The sequence below is a fragment of the Apodemus sylvaticus genome, chromosome 20, assembly GCF_947179515.1.
Source record: "Apodemus sylvaticus chromosome 20, mApoSyl1.1, whole genome shotgun sequence".
Taxonomy (NCBI): Eukaryota; Metazoa; Chordata; class Mammalia; order Rodentia; family Muridae; genus Apodemus; species Apodemus sylvaticus.
This window is the reverse complement of record NC_067491.1, coordinates 42,166,213-42,187,716: the sequence shown is the minus strand read 5'-3', so window position 1 is coordinate 42,187,716 and position 21,504 is coordinate 42,166,213. Positions and strand designations below refer to the sequence as shown.

Genomic DNA, 21,504 nt, shown 5'->3' with positions numbered 1-21,504 from the left:
TCTGCGCAGGCCGACTCTGAGGGCTCTCCATTTGCAAGAGGCTTTTATGCAAACCTTTCCCAAGCTCATCTTCAGCAGTTCATCCGTTAACATAGCAAAACTGGGATAATGGGAGGGCCCCAAAAGAGAAAGGGATGCCGGGAGGCCATAGCTCAGTTAGGAAGACATTCCATGGCTCTAAAATCTGGGGCAGGCCTAACCGATCCAAAGGAATAGCACATGCATATTGCAAGAGGGTGTAGAGAAGGTAAGGCCTCGGAGACTTACGCTTTGAGCTTCCTTTAGGTTGAGTCTTATCTTCGGTCTAAACACGTTTTTGTTTTTTCTCCTAGACTCAAATACTCCTCTTTTGAAGATCATCACGGCCATCTGTCCCCACAAGAAGAATCGTATATGAAGTGACAACAGGACGAACGACCGCCTCAGCCACTAAGATCGAGCGCTCAGGCAATGGCGCTGTGCAGTAAATTTGTTCCATTTCATGAAATTTTCATACCTTTATCGTGGCCTCTCTGTAATATTTTCGGGAGGTTTCCAGAGAAGCAGAAGAGCTCATTAATTCCAGTTGCCTTAACTCATCAATTTTAGCTAACGCACGCCGAGCAAATGCCTGTGTTGCAATTAAAACAAATTTAATTCACAATAAGTTGGAGAAGAGTGATTAAAAATGTATAAAAACGGTATGTTTTGATATCTGAGGCATTTGATTTAATCTGAACTAAACCGCAGGCCGCTGTTGACTTTTTATAACACAGTAACTCTCCGATCTATCATTTCCTATGAGCGCCATTAAGCTCTATATAAATCTAAAGTTAATAAACATCCTGACACATTAACTTTATGAATTATAGAATGTTTAGGGGAAAGCCAAAATATAGATTAAATGGAACCTTTGTATGGAGTACTGCTCCCGTAACAATGCACACAAGCCTGCTCACACTCAAATGTGCACACACATACACACACACACACACACACACACACACATGTGCACCATACTGAGATGGTCTTCACGAATATCAGCCTTCCTAGTATAACATGTGATGTATTCTTTACGGATGCTCACACGATAACTGCTATAGGGTGAGGTCTCTGACAGGCCTTATTCACTTTCAAGTCTCCAATACCCACACGCAGGAAATCCTGAAAAAGCTGATGGAGAGGCTGGAAGAAGATGGGTTAGCTCCTGGAAACACTTCACCACTGCAACGATTCTCTATAGACAGCCTACAAGGGTTCGGATGACCCCTTGAGAGGAGATAAGTAGCAAAAGATTACATCATCAGGGGCTCCAGGATGCAACAGATTGTACATTGGACTTCCGAATTTTCACATCGTTGACTTTGCCATTTTTTAAAAAATACTTTACTCCTAGCTTTTCACAAAGAAAGTTCCAGGTCAGCTACAATATTAAAATGAATAAATGTATACGTTCTCCAATAAGTAAGAACCCAACAGGAATTGGTCAAAACCACCCTGCTCTGCCTCCTACCATTTCAGAAGCTGTGAAGCAAACTAAGCCTTCCTTGGCACACTCATATGAAACATGCACATGCGCTGAACAATTTCTAGAATTCTCCTGAGCTGTAGAAATAGCCCAGCAGGGTATGCATTCGCCTGTTCCCTTAGCTAGGAACTGCTACCACCTAACAGTTCAGAATTAATTCAGGCAGGATAAAAACAAATGTAAGAAACTATTAGTGACCAAATCATGTACATCAGTTTGGGAACAGACCAGGAGTGGATCCGAGCATAGCTGTAAAAGCTGTACCCTGCACCAGGCTCCCAGACAACGGGCTACAGGAACACTGAAACCCAAGCAGCAGTCCTCGTATCAGGCTGTGCATCCTGGGGAAAAGATGTGTCGGCCTGAAGAAAGGGTTACGCTTTTCTAATTTTCACCAAGGCTACATTCACTGACAAGTGAATTCTCCCCTGTACCATGGGGAGAATATTCGTTTAAAATTACACTGAGATTCCATGCCAGCCAATGAGAGCCACTACTGGCTTGTTACATGTCAAGTATTCAGTCTAAAAGATATACCCCCAAAATGGGGGAAACAAATAGAACACATCAGTCTCGAGGCAGAGGAGGATCAAGATAAATGTGTAATGTGTGCGGTGGAGTCTAAAACTGAGCGGGGAGGGAAGGAGCTTCCGTGTGAAAGCAAACCGAGGAGAGGAAGATGCTGGAAACAGAGCAGAAGCGGACAGCGAGGGCTGGGGAGACGGGTCCGTGGATGTCGTGCTCACTACCAAGGCATGGGGACCTGAGTTTGGACCCCCAGACCCCAGGTAAAGCCAGGCACAGTAGCTCACATCTGTAATCCCAGCGTTGCTATGGCAACATGGGAGGCTGAGACAGGCAAATCTCTGGAGCCTCGTGGGCCATCTAACCTGAAGAAAGCAACAGCGGACGGGAGACACTGTCTGAAACTAAGGGGAAAGCGACGACCAAGACCCAAGGTTGTCCTCTGACCTCCACATGTGGACACACACACACACACACACACATATACGTGAGAAAGAATAAGGAATAAAGGGAGTGAAGAAAGTCCAAGCTGGCAAGGCAGGAGTCAAGGAAAGAAAGGACACACAACATAGAGGGGAAAGAGCCACAAAATGACAAAATGGAACAGCCAAGAAAATGTCTTCAGATAAAGTCGGGAGTCTCTTGGTTTTGCCTCTTTCCGGCTCTTTGGCTGGTCATTGGCCTTGAGACATCTAAAGGAGGGAGGCAAAGGCCGAAGCCATCCACCTCACAGAGCCACATACCTCCCCGTGGATGCCAGCCTGGCAGTCATAGTGGCACTGGCAGACGGCCGTGTAGAGAGTGGCTCTCCACGTCAGGTACCTGACGGACAGGAGCGGGACAGAGGATTCCATGCACATGCTGGCCCACAGCAGGAACTCTAAGGCCTGGGGAGAAGACAACACAACTAAATTGGTTTTCATCTCTGACACTAGCCATAATAATATTACTCAGAACCATCAAAGTCACACTTGGAGTTCAGCTATGCAGATCGGTTACCATAAACAACGAGTCAAAAAAAAAAAAAACACAGCATTTTATGTGTATGTGTGTGTGTGTGTGTGTGTACATGCATGTACGTGTGCTGGTGTGTGTTCACATGCATGTGTACACTTGTGGAGGCCAAAGTCAACACTGAACGTCTTCCCCAAACTCTCGCCATCTGATTTTTTTGGGGGGGGGGGAGTGTTAGATTTGTTTTTTTCAAGATAAGGTTTCTCTGTGTAGCCCTGGCTGTCCTGAAACTCACGTCAACCAGGCTGGCCTCGAACTCAGAAGTCCGTCTGCCTCTGCCTCCCAGAGTGCTGGGATTACAGGGGAGCGCCACCACCGCCCGGCTGATTTTTTTTTTTAAACAGAGTCTCTCACTGAACCGAGACCTCACTGACTCGGCTGGACTGGCTGGCCAGCTAAACCTTAGGATATGCTTGTCTCTGCCTTCTCCGAGCAGGGATCACAGGCACGCAGCTGTGCCCGGCTTCTTTATAAACATGGGTTCTGGAAATCACACTCAGGAGGAGTTCATGATTGTGAAGCAATCACTTACCAAGAGCCCATCTCCCCACCCCCTGGAGTTTTGTTTTTAATTTAAGTTGAGAGAGCCCCAAATCTCAAAGCAGCTCTTTTAGAGTCTTTATTGTTCTAGAATAGTTCCTTGAGAGGCCTATGAGCTGAGCTCATTTTCAACAGTATTCATGAAGAGTAAACTCTGGTCTAGGAGCAACTCAAAGTTGCTAGCTGGTCTGTGGAAGCGGCGTGCTGTTTTGGTTTAGGCGGGTCGGGAAAATGGAAAGGGCCAAAACAGTCAGACTGAAATCAGATAAACTTAGGCTGCATTCCCATTTCAGTGTCTCTCTAGACCTCAATCATCTCATCTGTATAATGGGTACTTTAACACAGCCTAGCCAAGCTGCTATGGAGAAAGAACCAGTGTGCATGATGGGCTGGGGTAGTAGTGTTCAGTACACTGTTAAGTGCTTGTCTTAGTTAGGGTTCCTATTGCTATGATATAACACCATGATTAAAAGCAAGTTGGGGAAGAAAGGGTTTATTTGGCTTACACTTCCACATTGTAGTCCATCACTGAAAGGAGTCAACTCAAGCAGGGCAGGAACCGGGAGGCAGGAGCTGATGCAGAGGCCATGGAGAGGAGCTACTTACTGGCTTGCTCTCCACAGCTTACTCAGCCTGCTTCCTTATAGAACCCTGGACCACTCACCCAGGGTAGCCCCACCCCTAACATCTGGGCCCTCCCATATCAATCACTAATTAAGAAAAAGCCTTAGAGGCCTGCCTACAGCCCAATCTTATGGAAACATTTTCTCAATTGAGATGTCTTCATCTCAGACGACTCTAGCCTGTGTCAAGGTGACAAAAAAAAAAAAAAAATACCCATCAGAATGCTCTGGGAATGGCAACAAAAGAACCCAACAGAAGACAAGCGTCCTGGATCCTCAAGTCATGACAACTGTGGACAGCAGAGCAAAATGTCTCTTCCGGTGCAAAAATATGGCTTCAATAACTAGAGAATAATTTCTTCAGTGGATCAATGACCAGCTCTGAAAGGGGACTGCATCCAAAAGGCCCTGTGGCTTTGTGGATGGAGCAAAACCCACCAGGCTTGTGTGGTGTGTAACAGTGAAAACTGAGGAAGACGGAAGTAACGGGCAGGCCCGGCTGCCATCTCTGGTGTCTCAGAGGAGGAAAGAGCAGAATTTTCCCTGTCCAGTTAGTTTCAATTTCAAAGGAAAAGAAACTACTGAATGCAGATGAGGAATTGACCGCAGTGTGCAAGTTTTCTCATTCTCAGCAGGCAGGAACTTAAACTCCTCCCACTAGATTGGAGACCCTGTGTGTCATCCTCACCCTTGTAACCCCATATCACCTGGCGAGTAGTGGGCCCACCGAAAATGCTTGTTGACACTAGCAAATAGACCTTCATTAAAGGGGCAGTTCCCCAAGCTGACTACGGAAATACTTCAAGCAATCACAGAAGTGGAAGGGCTGGAACTCCCCCTAACTTTCTTCCCACCGACATCACCCGCACCAACACCAGACATCCCTCCCGAGACTTCCTATCCCAGTAACAAGAAACACACTGTGGGAGCATAGGGCAGGGCGATTTTCAATACGAGAACATGACAACAACATCATCATCTAAGCTAAAATCCACCTTGCAATGCTTCCGGCACGTAGTCCTAGCTAGATCTTCTGGGAAAGTCCCAAACAATGCACAACTCACTTCTAAGCCCAGCCATCCAAAGACCTGAAAATAGCCAAGCAGCCTGTGCTCCCCACTAGATCTGTCTCGGGGATAAATATTCCCGGTCCCTGTAGGACTCATTCAACCCCATCTCCCTCGCCCAGTGCGGCTGGTATTCAGTGGCTTTGTCCTAAGGTGTCTGGGAGACCACAGTGAGGAGATTCAGGCCCAGTTCTGAGTCAGCCCTGTGGTGCTGTGGAGGTGCTTTCCGCCACTGGGGCCCGGGTTGTTGGTTTACCTTGCCAGCATCATCAGAACCTCCTATTTCCTCACACCCACTGTCCCACCACAACCCTGTTTTGGGATCATCATGGTTGGGAGAATATGGAGTGTAACTCTGTATAAATACCCTCTTTGAATCAGAGTGCATTCCCAAAATCCCTCAAAGCCTCCCCAACGAGAAAATTCATGTTTCAAAGTCAAAAATAGCTTCCCTTCACAGTTAACACTGGGGTTTGGCTTTAAGAGATGGAATTAAAGAGAAAAGAAAAAAGAAAAAAAAATTGCCACAAGGGACCTTAAGTTAAATCTAACCTAATCGGGACTGTTTCTAAGACAGAGATGAACTGGGGCTGGAATTCAAGTCTTTGAACTGCTAAGTGCAGCATTCTTTCCACTGCACAGGGAAGCCGAGACAAAGGAGAGAGAGGTGTGTGCCAAAACCCACCAGAAAACCTGCTTTCAAGTTTGGAGATGAAAAGCCGTTACAAAAAAAAAAAAAGAAGCATTTTTTTCTCTAGCCCTAAAGGCAAGAAATAATTATTTTTAATAAAGTGGATGGACTATAACAGTTCGATCTTCTTCACAGAAAAACAAAACTTCAAAAAGCTACTATCTAGACAGACCTAAACTATGGACCCCACAAAAGCATGCTTCAGGTGTCAGAAGGGGGAAAAAAAAAACAATAAATTATCTCGACCACAGGATGGCACTGCAGCCTCGTGTATCACAGGTTTATGTGGGAGCCATTTCAAGGTTGACTTCCAGCTTATGTAACAAATAATACAGGAATGACTTGATAACTGTGCAAGCCAAATACTTTACCGAAATAGCCAGAAAAGTAAAGATTAAGTCCTTGCTTTTCTAGTACGTTCTTTAACATTTGTTGAGTCCCAGACTGCCTCTTACGATGGTGCCTCAGAAGATGCTAGATTTATTGTGACCCAAAGCAAACGTGTCTCTTGATTGTTAGGAATAGTTTTAGATAGATGAGTCCTTGTACTACTGAGGCAGGTGCTGGTGGGGGCTTTAGTGGTCTCTATCGAAGAAAAGCTCTTCATCAGCCTCCATCTTTGGGATTTTAGGGGGAAAAAAAAATCTATCCCCTCCCACACAGCTCCTCCATTGGAGTAGGGAAACCAGAATTAAACAGGCAAGACAGGAGCCGATTTAGTGACTGGATAGGCACTGCTCCAGGAGTTGTGTGGTGGTGCTTGTGCCTCGATCTACACCTGTAATTGTGAGCAAGCTCAGTTTTCTCAGCCTCTACATCCCTGTCTGTAAGTTTAGTGAAAACAGTGCCCTCGTTAAGGTGTTGGTATGAGGATTAAGTGAGAAGCTTCATGAAAGTACCGAGCAGAATACACGGGATGTGGTGAGCCCCTGTCCATATGGTGGTGGTGGTGATGATGATGATGATGATGATGATGATGATGATGATGATGATACAACTGCCTGTTAATGGTGGTACTGATGATTTCTACCTCAAAAGACTATAGTGAGCATTGTTCTGCATAAAAAATCCTTCCACAGTACACAGAATGTAGCAGAGTTTTTAGCAACAGTGAAGGGTAGCCTTAATGCCTGGGGTCTACATTACTGGGAGACTAAGTCAACCATGAGTGACACCGAGAGTGCCGGCAGACGCCCAGGTCTACGTCCGTCTCGTGCAGTTACAGACTTGAGCTTGGGGACTGGGAAAATGGCCGAATGCTGTGCGAGCATAATGACCTGGGTTTGTGCCTCAGCGGCCATGTAGGAGCCAGGCACAGTGGTGTGTGTCTTTAACTCCTCGACTGGAGGAAGAGAGAGACAGAGCAGATGTTCTGATGATACGGGCAAAGTAAACCAACAACCTCAGCCTCTGTGGCAGAAAAAGGCATCAAGGCAGCATGGGGCAGACTGGGCCTGACTCACCCGCATGCCCTAAGTCCAAATTGTGCTAAGTTCTGTGAGAGTTCCTGTCTCAAAACCTCAAGGTGAAGATCAACTGTGGATGGCACCTGACACCAACTTCTGGCCTATAAGCAAACATTCATACGTGTGTACAGATGCACACACATTCATAGATGTATACACACACACTCATATGTGGTAATCTCACACACACAGACAAATTCATCATGTGTATACATACCCATACTAAGTGAATAAAAATAACAACAACAAACAAACAAAAAACCAGACAAGCTCTATCAAATCAAACTTCCCTAGAGCCCTATGCTTCCTCTGTGGTGGGGTCTCCGGAGCTTATGCCCATTTGATGGGGCTACCCGTGTATAGCCTCAGATAAGCTATGCAAAGATACCATGCGGAGACTTGGGAACTTCTGTGTGTGTGTGTATATGTATATATATATAAATTCCCTTGAAGCTTGCCATATTGAACAAACTAGAGGAGCCTAGTCTGATCCTCAAGAGACAGTTGTATAACCCCAAATCCTTGCAGGCTTCATTTCCCCACACCCCGTCCCACAGCCCGGGACCACTCCACTATCCTCCTCTTCCTTGTGCTTCGTCAGAGACAAACTCAAGTCCCGTGAGGCTGGGGGGGAGAGATGTTTGTCTTGGGTTATAAATGAGTTATTTTAAGATGACTATCACATTGATTTAAAATCCTTTCGATGTTGACATCTACAAACACTCACAACCAAATGTTGATCCAGACGGGTGTGCCCTTCAAAGCACTTGACAAGCAAACTCTGCAGCGGACCAAGCCATGGCGGCTCCGTGGAGCGCTATTTGTTAACACGGCAAGGGCAAATTCTTTTTTAGGATCTCAACAGCAACTAAAAGCAGCACGGGCGGCAGCGTCTACAGAGCAGCTTATTATTATATGTGGGACAGCCTCGCTCCTGTTTAATTCGTACTCCAAATGCTGGCCCAGAATTTGTTCAAGTTATTATTAGTAATAGTCTTTGTTTTTTTCATTTGAGGAACCAAACAGAAAGTGAACATACAATTAATGTTATCCATGAAGCATGCAAGAGAGCTAATGCGTTCTTTTCTGTTAAATTTTATATTTATTGACTTTTAAATTTAGTTCTTTTTTTTAAAGATTTATTTATTCTATTTATATGAGTACACTGTAGCTATCTTCAGAGGGCATCAGATCCCATTACAGATGTTTGTGAGCCACCGTGTGGTTCCTGGGGATTGAACTCAGGACCTCGGGAAGAGAATTTACTGCTCTTAACCCCTGAGCCACCTCCCTGGCCCAATAACCCTCATTCTTTACATATGGTGCTCACTTCATATAATTACTATTAAAATCAAGATGGGCGCATCTTATCACATGAATTCACTAACTGTAAAATGATCTCCTAGATATTCTTGGCTCAGCTCAGCACCCAGTGTATGGTATAGAAAGCCATGATTGAAAAGTGTTATGTTTCCTACCTTGGAAGACTGTCCTATGATCATCAGCTTCCGGCAAATGGTGTAGATGTAAAGGGTACCTAAGTGAAGAGAAAGAGCGTTAGTGTGCTTTGCAGTCAAAAGGCTGAGACCGTATATTGCAGTTTCTATGGCTTAGGTCTGCCATCCCCCAAAAGAACACTCTCCTGGGGTTTATGATCAGACGGGGTGATCACCATTACAATTTCTCTCCTTACTTCAGCACAAAATCATGAAAATAACTAACATGATCCTATTTTAAATATGTTGACACCATGATCTTCCGGGTCTCATTTTATGGCAATGCAAGTTTTAAAATATGCCAGAGAGAATATTTTAGCGGGTAATTTATATATACCTTGTGGATTTATTATGTTCTTTGTTCCTGTGGCTTCCTTGTGGTTGAAAATGAGAGATTTATCTCTGAATAGTATTAGGATACATTTGATCAAGAAGGAAGCCCAGGTGGTTTAAAACTTGAAACAGGTGAGAAGCTGTGTTTTACCCCTTTCTTGCCTCCTGATAATATTCACACCATTCCTAAGTCATTCCCTGTTGTGAAAGGTCCTGGTTCTGTTTGTATTTTGATGCTAATTCCACTCTCCTGGGAGGGGCTGCGAACAAGAAGTGTACTCTGGTGACTTCTTGGGAACCAATCCCCTAATCTCCTAAAGGAGCCAATCACTGGGGAGTAGGAGGGACTTCCTTGTTGGACAGAGGAAGAGAGGAAGCAGGAGAGAGTTGGTCTTTTTTTTGGGTGGGGATAGTATGAGGACAAGATTTTGCCATGAGTGTCTCCTGGTTTCCATAGCGGATCCATCAGGATTCGCCACCAGAGGATTTGAATTTAATAAGGCTTACAAGTTAGGATTTTAGTTGTGTCCGTCCGGTGATTGGGTTACCATCGTTTCTGAACTAAGTTTGTGTTGGGTTTCCCTTCACCTGGTGGCTTGTCCCAGTTCAAGAGAGAAAGGTACGGTGGCAAAGTGTGGGTTTGCCTGATGTGCACCGCAAAGGATGTGGGGGATTTGAAGAACGGGGCTGCTGCAGTAGCAACATGCCAGTGGGAACCTAGTGAGCTGGGTGGAGACGTTTTAGGAGCTCTGGGCCAGAGAGTTTCCATGAGATAAAAACAGGTCAGCCATTGCTCGCCAGTGCATAGCCAGCCAGGCTGCTGGGGCAGACTAGCAGGGCACAGGCACAGGAATGTGCCCATTAGACTTTTTAAATATTTCCCGCAACAATTCAGTCAGTCTAACAGAAAAAGCCATCACAGTGTGTTTTTTGTGTCGAGCAATTAATTACAAGAGGAAAACAGGCTGGCGGCAGGACAGGAGGGAGAGGGCATTGCCAGACCTCCGTCTGTGGGCAAAGGACTTGATCGTGATAGAAGCCTGCTTGAAAGTGTTCACGCTTTTAGAAGGCTTGGCTTGTAATGGCAAGTAGTCCAACTGTTTTCTACAAAGCAGCTGATCTAAAATTCACAACCATCAAAATTGAGGCATTCCTTGATTTAAAAAAAAAAAAACAAACCTGTGAGAGCAACAAACATCAATTACCTGAAGTACAATGCCACCTGAAGAACTTACAGCACTAAAGACTCACGGAGAATACAACTATAACTGGTTCTCGGCAGCCAAGGACGTGGCAGACCAAGTGCCCATGATGTGTGTGCTCTGCCTTCATTGAAGATTCACTAGTGTGGAAGCCACACGGCTAGAACCTGCTGAACACCGTTCTGTGCACCTCAGCTTGGCGGTGTTGACAACCGTCAGGCTCAGTGGGTGAAGTGCCGGCTTTGCTAGCGTGAGTCCTTATGTTAGCTGGGTGTGTGGCTGGGTGTGTGGTGTACACATGTGACCCTAGTTCTGGGAGGGGAGAGAACGGTGAGTTCCAGGGACTCACGAAACAGCCAGTCTAGACGAAACAGTGAGCTGTAGGCTCAGTAACAAAACCTGTTTCAAAAGACACCCTGACACTAATCTCTACATTCACATACACACACACATGTATACATTCATATACACTGGACATACATATATCCTACACTACACACATATGTATACATATATGCACTATACACACATGCACATACACACACACACACACATGATTACATTACACATGCAGACACATATACACTAAATAGGGTGGTATGATTGATTCCTTGTAGAAAAGGAAACAACAGTCACCAAGTAGGGCAGAGAACAGGAAGCACATGCCCGCCCACAGAGCATTTGACTCCAGTTCAAGTCAGGTGCCTGGAAAAACATGTCAGCAGCAGGGGGCTGCTGCCCTCAGGAATGACAAAGGCTCTTCTAGGTTTCAAAACCATGCCTGTGTTAGCCAGTCTTAGCTCATCCTGACCACAGTTAAAGTCTTCTTTGATGGTTCAGGATCTTGGCCTGGGCTCACTAAATCACACAGCAGAAGCCATGGGCAAGAGAAGATGATCAAGGGACTCCTGTTCATCAAAGATGGCCACTGTCAAAATGGTCAGAAAATCTAGACGAGTTGAGTTCAGTTACTTGAGAATATTTGAAAAGTTTCAGAAAAAAATCAAGACTAACTAAATATGGTAAGTAACCAATGGTACGTTGTCAACGTAATAAAAAGTTAAATGTACTTTGACGAGTTGTTAAATGCACGGTTCTGACTGCTTAAAATGCAGTTTAAAATCCTTGGGGCCCTTGCACTTGCTAATCCCAGAGCTGCACCAGCTTTGGCCTGAATAGTCCAGGCGCTTTGTGCCCCTGGTTCCTTCAGCCCCTTGTTCAGCATTTGATGTGCATTCCCACCCCGCCCCCTCCCTGCAGCAGGAGTAAGCTGAGGAGTTTATTTGCTCTCTTCTCCTGCTCCTCAGACACCTAGGGCTATGCCGGGCTCATGGTGGGGGGTGGGGAGGGGCACTCAGTAAGTCTTAGGTGACTACACTATAATGGGGCCACTAATTAGTGAAACCAAGTTTAGAACATGTATGACCCACCACCCAGCAACTCCACTCCAGGACACAGATCCCAAGAAACTGTCCTTCCAATCTTTTGAAACGAGATGAGCAAAGATATTCATGGCTGAACTGTTTGACAAGGTGCCATGTACGGGGAGATAGAGGCACATCCTGGGATCTGGTGGATTCTGCAAGAATAGCATTGCCTGGGGGGATCCAGGAAACCGAAGAGTGTAGAGGTCAAGAGTGTAGAGATCAGAACCAGAAAAAACACAAAGGAGATGGAGATACAGAACTCTAATCTCTTTTTGAAAGAGGGAAGATAGAGGACAGGATTGATTGATTGATTGATTGATTGGTTGATTGGTTGGTTGGTTGGTTGGTTGGTTGATTGATTGAGACAGGGAGTACCATAAATTTAGCCCGGCTGATCTTGGACTGTCCATCTTCCTGCCCAAGCCTCCCAACCCTACAATTACAGGTTTACGTCACTACCTCACATTCACGTCTGATCTCGAAGGCCAGAAGACAGTGTATACCATTTCTGTCCCTCCAGGGACCCCAGCCTTGGCATGCTGGTCACTGTCTCACGGGTCCAGCAGCAGTGGCCCCTGCCCTGTCCCACTCTGCCAGCAATGCCTCGGCACTGGCTGAAGAACCAAGGACACTGTTGATGGCAAATGCTTCCCAGTCACTGACCCCAAGAGCCATCCTCAGTTCTAGCATGTAGTAAGCCATCCTGAGCTATTCAGATTTAATGCTTACTCATGGCCCTAAGGTGGTGGCTGCTAAAACTTGAGAACAATTAACTAGAGCCTTCCCCATGAGCTATAGGTGCAAGATTCCCGAGAATACCACAAGATGTTCCTGCCCTAACCGCGGAATGTTCCTGCCGGCGTTAACTCGGGTGTCCCTACTGGATGACCTCCTCGCTTCCTGCTGCGATTGCTAGGGGTGTCTCTGCCCTTCCCTCCTCTGCTCTTGTGTGAAGGTCAATTCCTTCTCTGTAAGCCCTAAAACCCACTTACCTCCACGGCATTAAATGAGGCTTTGACACAACCCAGACTGACTCTGACTTTGTTAGCGTGCTTGGCCCCCTTCTCTCCCCCCCCCCCATTTTTGATCCTCAGGTAGTGCCTCTTCAGGACCCTGGAATAACTGGACCTGCTGTACGGGTCACTAGCAGCCAACACCCACTGTAGGTTCAGTCACGATGGCAGCACATGATGTGAGGTGGGTAAAGTTGGAAGACGTTAGGAGGTAGACTTTCAACTGCCACGAGAGGAGCATATTTGCACTACAGTTACTCTTCCCTAGTCTATGCACATCCAACAGACTGTCACAGTTATTTTTCATTTAGACTGTGTTATCCATCCTCTGCACCAACAGGAAAACAAAAGAATGTATTAGCCAGAAGCCAGTACAGCAAGCACCTCAGAACAGCTTTAGAGTGGAAAAGCAATTATGCTTTAATAGCTATGTTTCTTAATACATACATGTATATTGTATATATTATATATATAATATATATAATAATATATATTGTATATATAATATATAATATATATTATATATAATATATAATATATATAATATATAGTACACATGTATGTGAGATATAGATAGATGGATGGATGGATAGATAGATAGATAGATAGATAGATAGATAGATAGATAGACAGATAGATAGATAGTAGGTAGGTAGATACATACATACATACATACATACATAGATCCTTACTCAAAAATAAGCTGGATGGTGGGGAATGTTCCTATGTAAAAAGCCCAAACTACTGGTCAGGGCCTTTGAGGAAGGGACAGAGAAGGCTGATGATTCTTAGACTCAATCTACCATTGGGCTGCCCCCATACATCTTCCCTATTGATCAACTCTGGTCCCTACTTTTTATAGTCCTGAAACCAACTACCCCATAGTCACTGACCCTTCCTTTGGTGAAAACCTCAAAGTCTCTACTTGTGAGGACAAGCTAAAACGTAATCCAAATTTTAAAAAATAATACAATTATTCTATTGTACGTATATGTATTCATATTCAATTATATGTATAAAAATGTGTATGTTTTAAATCACAAAACCTCATTGACACCAAACTGGGCATTTAGATAACTCTCTGAAAGGCACAATGGGAAATAAGATGCCTTGGTTCGCACCGTTGAAGATGATCCAGCAAAGGTGCTCCTGAGGGAGTGCCACCTGCATGATGAGTCTAAAGGAAGACAAGATTTGCAGACACTGTCTCACGGATTCTTCGTTCCGCAGGTTGGCATCATTTTCACAGACCAGCTGGTAGTTGCAAATATTTTTTCCACTCAAAGCATGAAACTGAAAGACATAGGAAATATATATATACAAACCAGACTTATATAATTTAAAAAAAAAAAAAGGAACTTCTCAACGATGTTAAAAACCAAAAAAAAAAAAAGAAAAAAAAAAAAAGAAAAAAAAAAAAAAAAGGATTCGCTGGGGCAGGCACCTTCTGGTCGCCATTTGCACCAGGGAGCCCAGCAGCTCTGCATCGTTCACGGCCCATCAGGAGACAGTGATCTCCCAGTAGCGCTTTCACTTCTGAGCATGGAGGTGAGATCTCAACTTTCTCTTCAATAGCTCTCTGGAGGGAAACAGCTAGGATCACACAGGGCATACGACCAGTAGAAGCCTTCTGGGCACAAACCCTGCCAGAAGAGAGTTGGTCTCCCAGGAGTACGGACACAGGCTTACAGGCCCACAGGAGGGATACGCTCCAGCCAGAGACAGCAAGACCAACTAGCACCAGAGATAACCAGATGGTGAAAGGCAAGCACAAGAATCCTACCAACAGAAACCTTGGCAATATCAGAACCCAGTTTTTCCACCACAGCAAGTCTTGGATACCCCAACACACTGGAAAAGCAAGAGTTGGATTTAAAATCGCATCTCATGATGCTGATAGAGGACTTCAAGAAGGACTTAAATAACTCCCTTAAAGAAATACACGGGAACATGGGTCAACAGGAAAAGCCCTTAAAGAGAAAACACAAAAATCGCATAAAGAACTACAGGAAAGCACAAACAAACAAGTCAAGGAACTAAACAAAACCATCCAGGATCTAAAAATGGAAGTAGAAACAATAAAGAAATCACAAAGGGAGAGAACTCTGGCGATAGAAAACCTTGGAAAGAATTCGGAAGTCAAGCCGGGCACATGCCTTTAATCCCAGCATTTGGGAGGCAGAGGTAGGCAGATATCTGAGTTCAAGGCCAGCCTGGTCTACAGAGTGAGTTCCAGGACAGCCAGGGCTACACAGAGAAACTCTGTCTCAGGAGTCATAGATGTCATCAACAACAGAATACATGAGATAGGAGAAAGAATCTCAGGTCCTGAAGATAACAAAGAAAACACTGACTCAACAGTCAAAGAAAATGCAAAATGCAAAAAGCTTATAACCCAAAACATCCAGGAAATACAGGACACAATGAGAAGACCAAACCTAAGGATTATAAGTATAGAAGAGAGCGAGGATTTTCAACTTAAAGGGCCACTAAATATCTTCACAAAATTATAGAAGTAAACTTCCCTAACCTAAAGAAAGAGATGCCCATGAACATACAAGAAGCCTATAGAACTCCAAACAAACTGGACCAGACCAGAAAGCCCTCCAGGCACATAATAATCAAAACACCAGATGCACTAAACAAAGAATATTAAAAGCAGTAAGGGAAAAGAGTCAACTAACTTATAAAGGCAGACCTATCAGAATTACAACAGACTTCTCACCAGAGACCATGAAAGCTAGAAGATCCTGGGCAGATCTCATACAGACCCTAAGACTACTATACCCAGCAAAACTCTCAATCACCATAAATGAAGAAACTAAGATATTCCATGATAAAACCAAATATACACAATATCTTTCCACAAACCCAGCCCTACAAAGGATAATAGATGGAAAATGCCAACATAAGGAGGGAAACTATACCCTAGAAAAAGCAAGAAAGTAATCTTCCAACTAACCCAAAAGAAGTTACCCTCACAAACAACAGGAAGCAACAATCACTATTCCTTAATATCTCTCAACATCAATGGACTCAATTCCCCAATTGATATAGACTAACAAAAATATTTTTCATGTAAATCTTCAATTTTATGTGTAGCCCTGGCTGTCGTGGAACTCACTCTGTAAACCAGGCTGGCCTCGAACACAGAAATCTGCCTGCCTCTGCCTGCCAAGTGCTGGGATTACAGGCGTGCGCCACCACACCTGGCTATATCTCTTCTATCTTAACAGAAATATTTTCCACGTAAATCTTCAATTTCATCATAAAATGTTTTTACTTCTTTTTTAAATAAAGAACATACTTTTCAAAAAAACCAAAAAAGAATAATCTAATTTTAAAAAACGCTAAAATGTGAACATTTGTATTTAATTGGTTTAATGGCGTGGCAGGCAAAGAAATACAAGACAGGCTTCATAAGAAAATTCGTTAAGATTAGCTTTCCAGAGGGGAAAGAAAATCCCAAACAAAAGAGTACTGAAATCCCGTTACCCTATTATCTTATTACCATTCGGAAGGATTTGTAATCTCATCCAATAGCATTTTCACCTATTTATTGACTCAAATGTGATTGTCTCAATTGATAGGATGCTTTGAGCAAGTGTCGACTGACCACTACTATCTCAAGGGAGACCTGAAGAAAAGGAGAGAGGGCCTCAGCTCATGGCAGAAGCGAAATGTTCCAGACACAGGCAACCTGAGGAATGCTTCGGGCATCTGTCAAGGTCGCTGAATCCAGAAGAGGGCATCAGACACCCTGGGGTTACAGGGAGTCATGATTGAGTGCCAGGAACCAAACTCAGATCCTCTACAAGAGCAGTAAACACTCTTAGCTGCAGAGCCACTTCTCCAGCCCCTGATCTTGTTTCTTAATCTCTAATAATCTTGTTTCTTTTGTCAATGAAAGGGCAAAATATCTCCACCCCTTAGGGCCAGAAGGAAGCTGTGAGGTGGAGAATTCATACAGTGCATTCAGACGTTACCTAGCACAAAGCTCACTTTGGCATGATTTTTTTTTTCTGTTGGCTTGCGTCTTTATCTCCATAAAGATATATATGTATGTATGTATGTATGTATATGTATATATATGTATATATAGTATATATGTATATGTATACATAAAGATATATATGTATGTATGTATATGTATGTGTATGTGTATGTGTATGTGTATATGTATGTATGTATGTGTATATGTATGTATGTATGTATGTGTATGTGTATATGTATGTATAATACCTGTAAAAGAAGCCTCATTTTTTTCTTCTGTAAGATGGAACAATAATAAAATCTTGCACCTGTTTTAAGAATCCAACACACTTCCTGTGATGGTTTGTATATGTTTGGCCCAGGGAGTGGCCCTATTAGGAGGTGTGGCCTTGTTGGAGGAGGTGTGTCACTGTGGGTGTGGGCTTAAGACCCTCACCCTAGTTGCCTGGAAGTCAGTCTTCCACTAGCAGCCTTCAGATGAAGATGGAGAACTCTCAGCTCCTCCTGCATCATGTCTGCCTGGATGCTGCCATGCCCCTGCCTTGATACTGGACAAAACATCTGAACCTGTAAGCCAGCCCCAATTAAATGGTGTTCTTTATAAGACTTGCATTGGTTGTGGTGTCTGCTCACAGCAGTAAAACCCTAAGACGCTTCCCAAAACCCTTTGCAAATGAATGCACCTACAAGTATTAGTTATTATAGCAGCGGTGCTGACTGCTGCAGGACGAAGTAGCACTTGTACTGACATAACCGCTGGAGCTGGGTGAATTCCCCATCTTGTCTAGCCCTCAAAACTTGTATCAGACAACTTTACGGGGCACAGCCATAAGCTGTATTGGGTGAAGGAAGCTCTCTAGTCACTGTCAGCCAAAGGCTACACTAATCCCACAGCTAGTCACAAGCCCTTAGCGGGGCCCTTAGCTGCTTCTCCCATCTTACTGTAAGTCTAGCTGTTTCATCTCCGAAGCCTTTGGGGAAGAAGACAGTTTTGAACTGATTGACGTCTTCTTTGTGCTCGTCGAAACCAGCAGTGAACTCCTGGAGATATCGCCCATAGCACTGCAAAAGAGCCAGCTTGTATTCCTAAAATAAATGAGGGCCTGGTTACAGTTTCAAAATGTTGTCTTCAGATTGGATGATAGTCAGAGTATTCTTAATCAAGTTAGTGTGGGTCACTACTACTTCCAGAGACAAATACAGCCAGTGACTCAATGTAACTTTTGAAAAATAAATGTTACCCTTTTGTACCTAGGGTCCATTTCTTTACACTCCAAGCTCTGCACTGCCCTGTGACTAGCACCATTTCCCAAGCATATGAAAGGTGGCAGACACTCTCTATGTGATGCAGGCCTGCTATTGTGTTGAGTTGTCAGAAGAAGGCCTCTGGGATACGGGACCATCAGAACCATAGTGATGAGAAGATGCATGTTTGTCCTGTATGCGGTAAAACCCTCAACCTCTCATAGATTCAGACTCTAAGTTTCCAAATCCAGCATCCCCTGCTGATGGCGGCCTACCTGCTCAATTCAAGGGTGAGGACTGTAATGCTGCTACAGAGTCAGGGGTTTGTTTCCATCACCCATGTGAGATGGGTGACCTGGAAAGTGTCAGTGGGAACCAGGAGTAGTCCTTGGAAAGTTGAGTCCTTTGCAACTCCTCCACAGCTTCCTCCCCTGTAACCCTGTCTCCAGGAAAAGCCACTGGCCTGGCTCTGACCCGCCCACCTGCCTAGCCCCTGGTGGGGTCTCCACCATCAAACATGGCTCCCTTCTTATCATCAAGCATTGCTTGTTCTTATTTCTATCGACTGGTTTGTCTCCTCGCTGGCTGGTTTTGGAGCTTTCCCGTTCTAACTGGATTTGCATACTATACCCAAGGTGGGCTCAGACCCGCAGCACCCCATGAGATTTCCTGTGCTATAACTGGATTATAACTACAGTCTAGGAGTTGATGGCAAGGCCAACTCAAGTTCATTTCCAGGATTGTAAACACATTCAGTGACCCACTTCCCATCACGGAAAAGTAGGTAAATCCTGTTTCTTCCATCCAAACGTAAACACTGCCTAGGCCTATCTAACAGAAGCTTGGGGATCCTCAGTCACTGCCCATTCTCAGCTTGCTCCCTCAGTGTCTAACACGATTCTCCTCTCTCATCCACTGCTCCCAAGACCATCCATCTCGACGGGGTTGACCTCTCCTTCCCATAGCTACCAAGATAAAAAAGCTATATTGTCAGCCGCCACTCCACTCCACAGAAATAGAGCTTGCAACTTGGAAATCACCTATTTCCCCCCCCCCCCAAATCCTGCATTCTCAGTTGTGTAAGAACCATGGTGCATGCATGAGGAGCTAAGGCTGCCTTTAATGTAGGTAGAGGAACCAGGATCCAATTAGTTCTTAGGGTGACAAGGTTCTGGAAAGAAAGGTGCCTTAGACTCAACTTTCCGGATGGCTGATGGCTGATTAGAACTGCCAAGATGGAGGAGAGGCTGGCAGGGCTGGTCCAGAGTCTGACTACAATTTCTCTTGGGCTACCTTTTAGTCCCTTTAAAGCATCCCTTATCTGCCTCTGTGCTTCATCCCGGTGACTCGACTACCAGGTAAAATCACTTGGGATATGTTAACTTAGGAGACCCCCTAGAACTGCCACCAACCAAAAGGCTAACTACATCATCACGTAGTTATCTGAGACTTGCAGAAATCTGCCACTTTGCTGAGACCTATCTGCCTCATGTTTCTACCAATATATCTGAAAGGTGTCTTCATGTGTAACTAAAAAGTCATAAATGGGCCAGGCATGGTGGTGGCACACGCCTTTAAACCCAGCACTTGGGAAGCAGAGGCCGGCCGGATTTCTGAGTTCGAGGCCAGCCTGGTTTACAGAGTGAGTTCCAGGACAGCAAGGGCTACACAAAGAAACCCTGTCTCGAAAAAACAGAAAACAAAAAACAGAAAACAAAAACAAATAAAAAGTCATAAAAGACTATAAAGGCTTCATGAAACTGTTAACCATATCAGACAAGTAATTTGGGGGTACCCTGAATCTGTGTCCCTAGACCACAGTCACTCATGTTTGGGTTCTGAAAAAAAAATTATCTTACCTGGGGTAAGTGTGCATTTGCATTGACGGTGCTTTGAAATGGAAGCCTTTCTGTTCCTTATTCTCTATTTCAGTGGTTCTCAACCTTCCTAACGCCACTGCAACATTTTATAATCCAGTTCCTCGTGTTGTGGTGACTCCCAACCACAAAATGATTTCACTGCTACCTCATAACTTTAAGTTAGCTACTGTTTTGAATCATAACATAAATATCTGATATACAGGATAACTGACACTCGACACTTCTAAGGGGTCTCGACCCGAAGGTTGAGAACATAGGTTACAGGCTAAGAAATAGACACACAGGAAGAAAATCAAGCTCAGAAACTGAAAATTGAGAAGGTACTCACTCACACAGCCTGTGCCTGGCCTCAAATCATTGTCAATAAAATATCTCCTTGTTCAACACTGACTAGAGCTTACTACGTTTGGATTTAGGCCAGAGATACGGGGTTAAACTCACAAGTTCACAAACTGAGAGTCCAGCCATGGCTCTGTCCTGTCAAGCCAAGCCCAGGTCCATGACATTCAAAAACATAGACCCTGATACAGAACTCACATTGTGGTACATTCTCAGTTTCTGGTATAATACTGAACAGGAAACGGGGTTTATATACCACCGTTGCTAGACTCACAGTACAGCAAAAATATTTAGAAAACTAAAAGTCATTAAAGCAGGACACTGAACAACAGTCAGGCCGTCGGCCTGAGGGCTGACCCGGCAAGGCCGCAGGCCTAAGGAAAAACAACAGGAAGTGGTGTCTGGGCTCCTTTGTATAAGGTAGGAACATGGTGACTCAGCACTTCCTCCTGTGGGCCTACCACACCCTCTGCTGAGCTGAGCTGCCTTCCCATCCCAGGCAGCCTCTGGTCCCTGAAGGAACCACCTGGAGACTTTCAAATACAAAATAAAAGGGCAGACTTTGTAGTTGTTACAGCTGTTACTGTGCCTCACTACAATTTTACTTCTTTGCATATTGTTTTCCAATATTAAACAAAAAAATAAATAAATTAAACCCTCCAGACTAGGAAGGGTTATCAACCCAAATACTAAGTAGCCAAAGGAGTTTGTTGCTGGCTGGCTCTCTGTCTGTTTTGTAACCACTTACTTTTATTTGACAGAGGCTGTCTCCAACCTTCAGAAGCTTCTCGTTGTAATAGTCGGTTGGCAGCCTGGGGGCGTATTTGGTCCAGATATTAAACAGAGTGGTGGCACTGTTAAGAGTCATAAAGTAAAAAGACATCGTCAGAAGGAGCAGGCAGCCTCAATTAAGTAGTGGGCAACCCCTTAACACTCGGCCTATGTGCTGAGTCTTTCTCGAAGTCCTTATTGTTAACATCTAAGTATTAACAAGCCTTATTAGAGCTAGCACCCAGGGTCTACTGGAGCCCTTTTTATATGCGGGTTTTTTTTAAAGAACTCTTTAGAGCAGCTTTTAACTCCACATTGAAGAAAATCCAGAGATGTTCCTCCACCCCAATCGCCAAGCATGAGCAAGTTGTG

General features: G+C 44.4%; 1 protein-coding gene across 3 annotated transcripts in view; it reads right to left on the bottom strand.

The window, feature by feature from the left end:
- Cfap54 (cilia and flagella associated protein 54) overlaps positions 1-21,504 on the bottom strand; it is a 301,539-nt gene that overhangs the window by 266,979 nt on the left and 13,056 nt on the right. For all 3 annotated transcript variants that reach the window (XM_052165291.1, XM_052165292.1, XM_052165294.1), the window contains exons 2-8: positions 21,110-21,215; positions 17,840-17,983; positions 14,026-14,197; positions 8,912-8,970; positions 2,776-2,919; positions 497-610; positions 268-369 (exon numbers count right to left, since the gene is read on the bottom strand). In XM_052165291.1, coding sequence (XP_052021251.1) covers positions 268-369; positions 497-610; positions 2,776-2,919; positions 8,912-8,970; positions 14,026-14,197; positions 17,840-17,983; positions 21,110-21,215 — 841 coding nt within the window. The remainder of the gene's footprint in view (positions 1-267; positions 370-496; positions 611-2,775; positions 2,920-8,911; positions 8,971-14,025; positions 14,198-17,839; positions 17,984-21,109; positions 21,216-21,504) is intronic.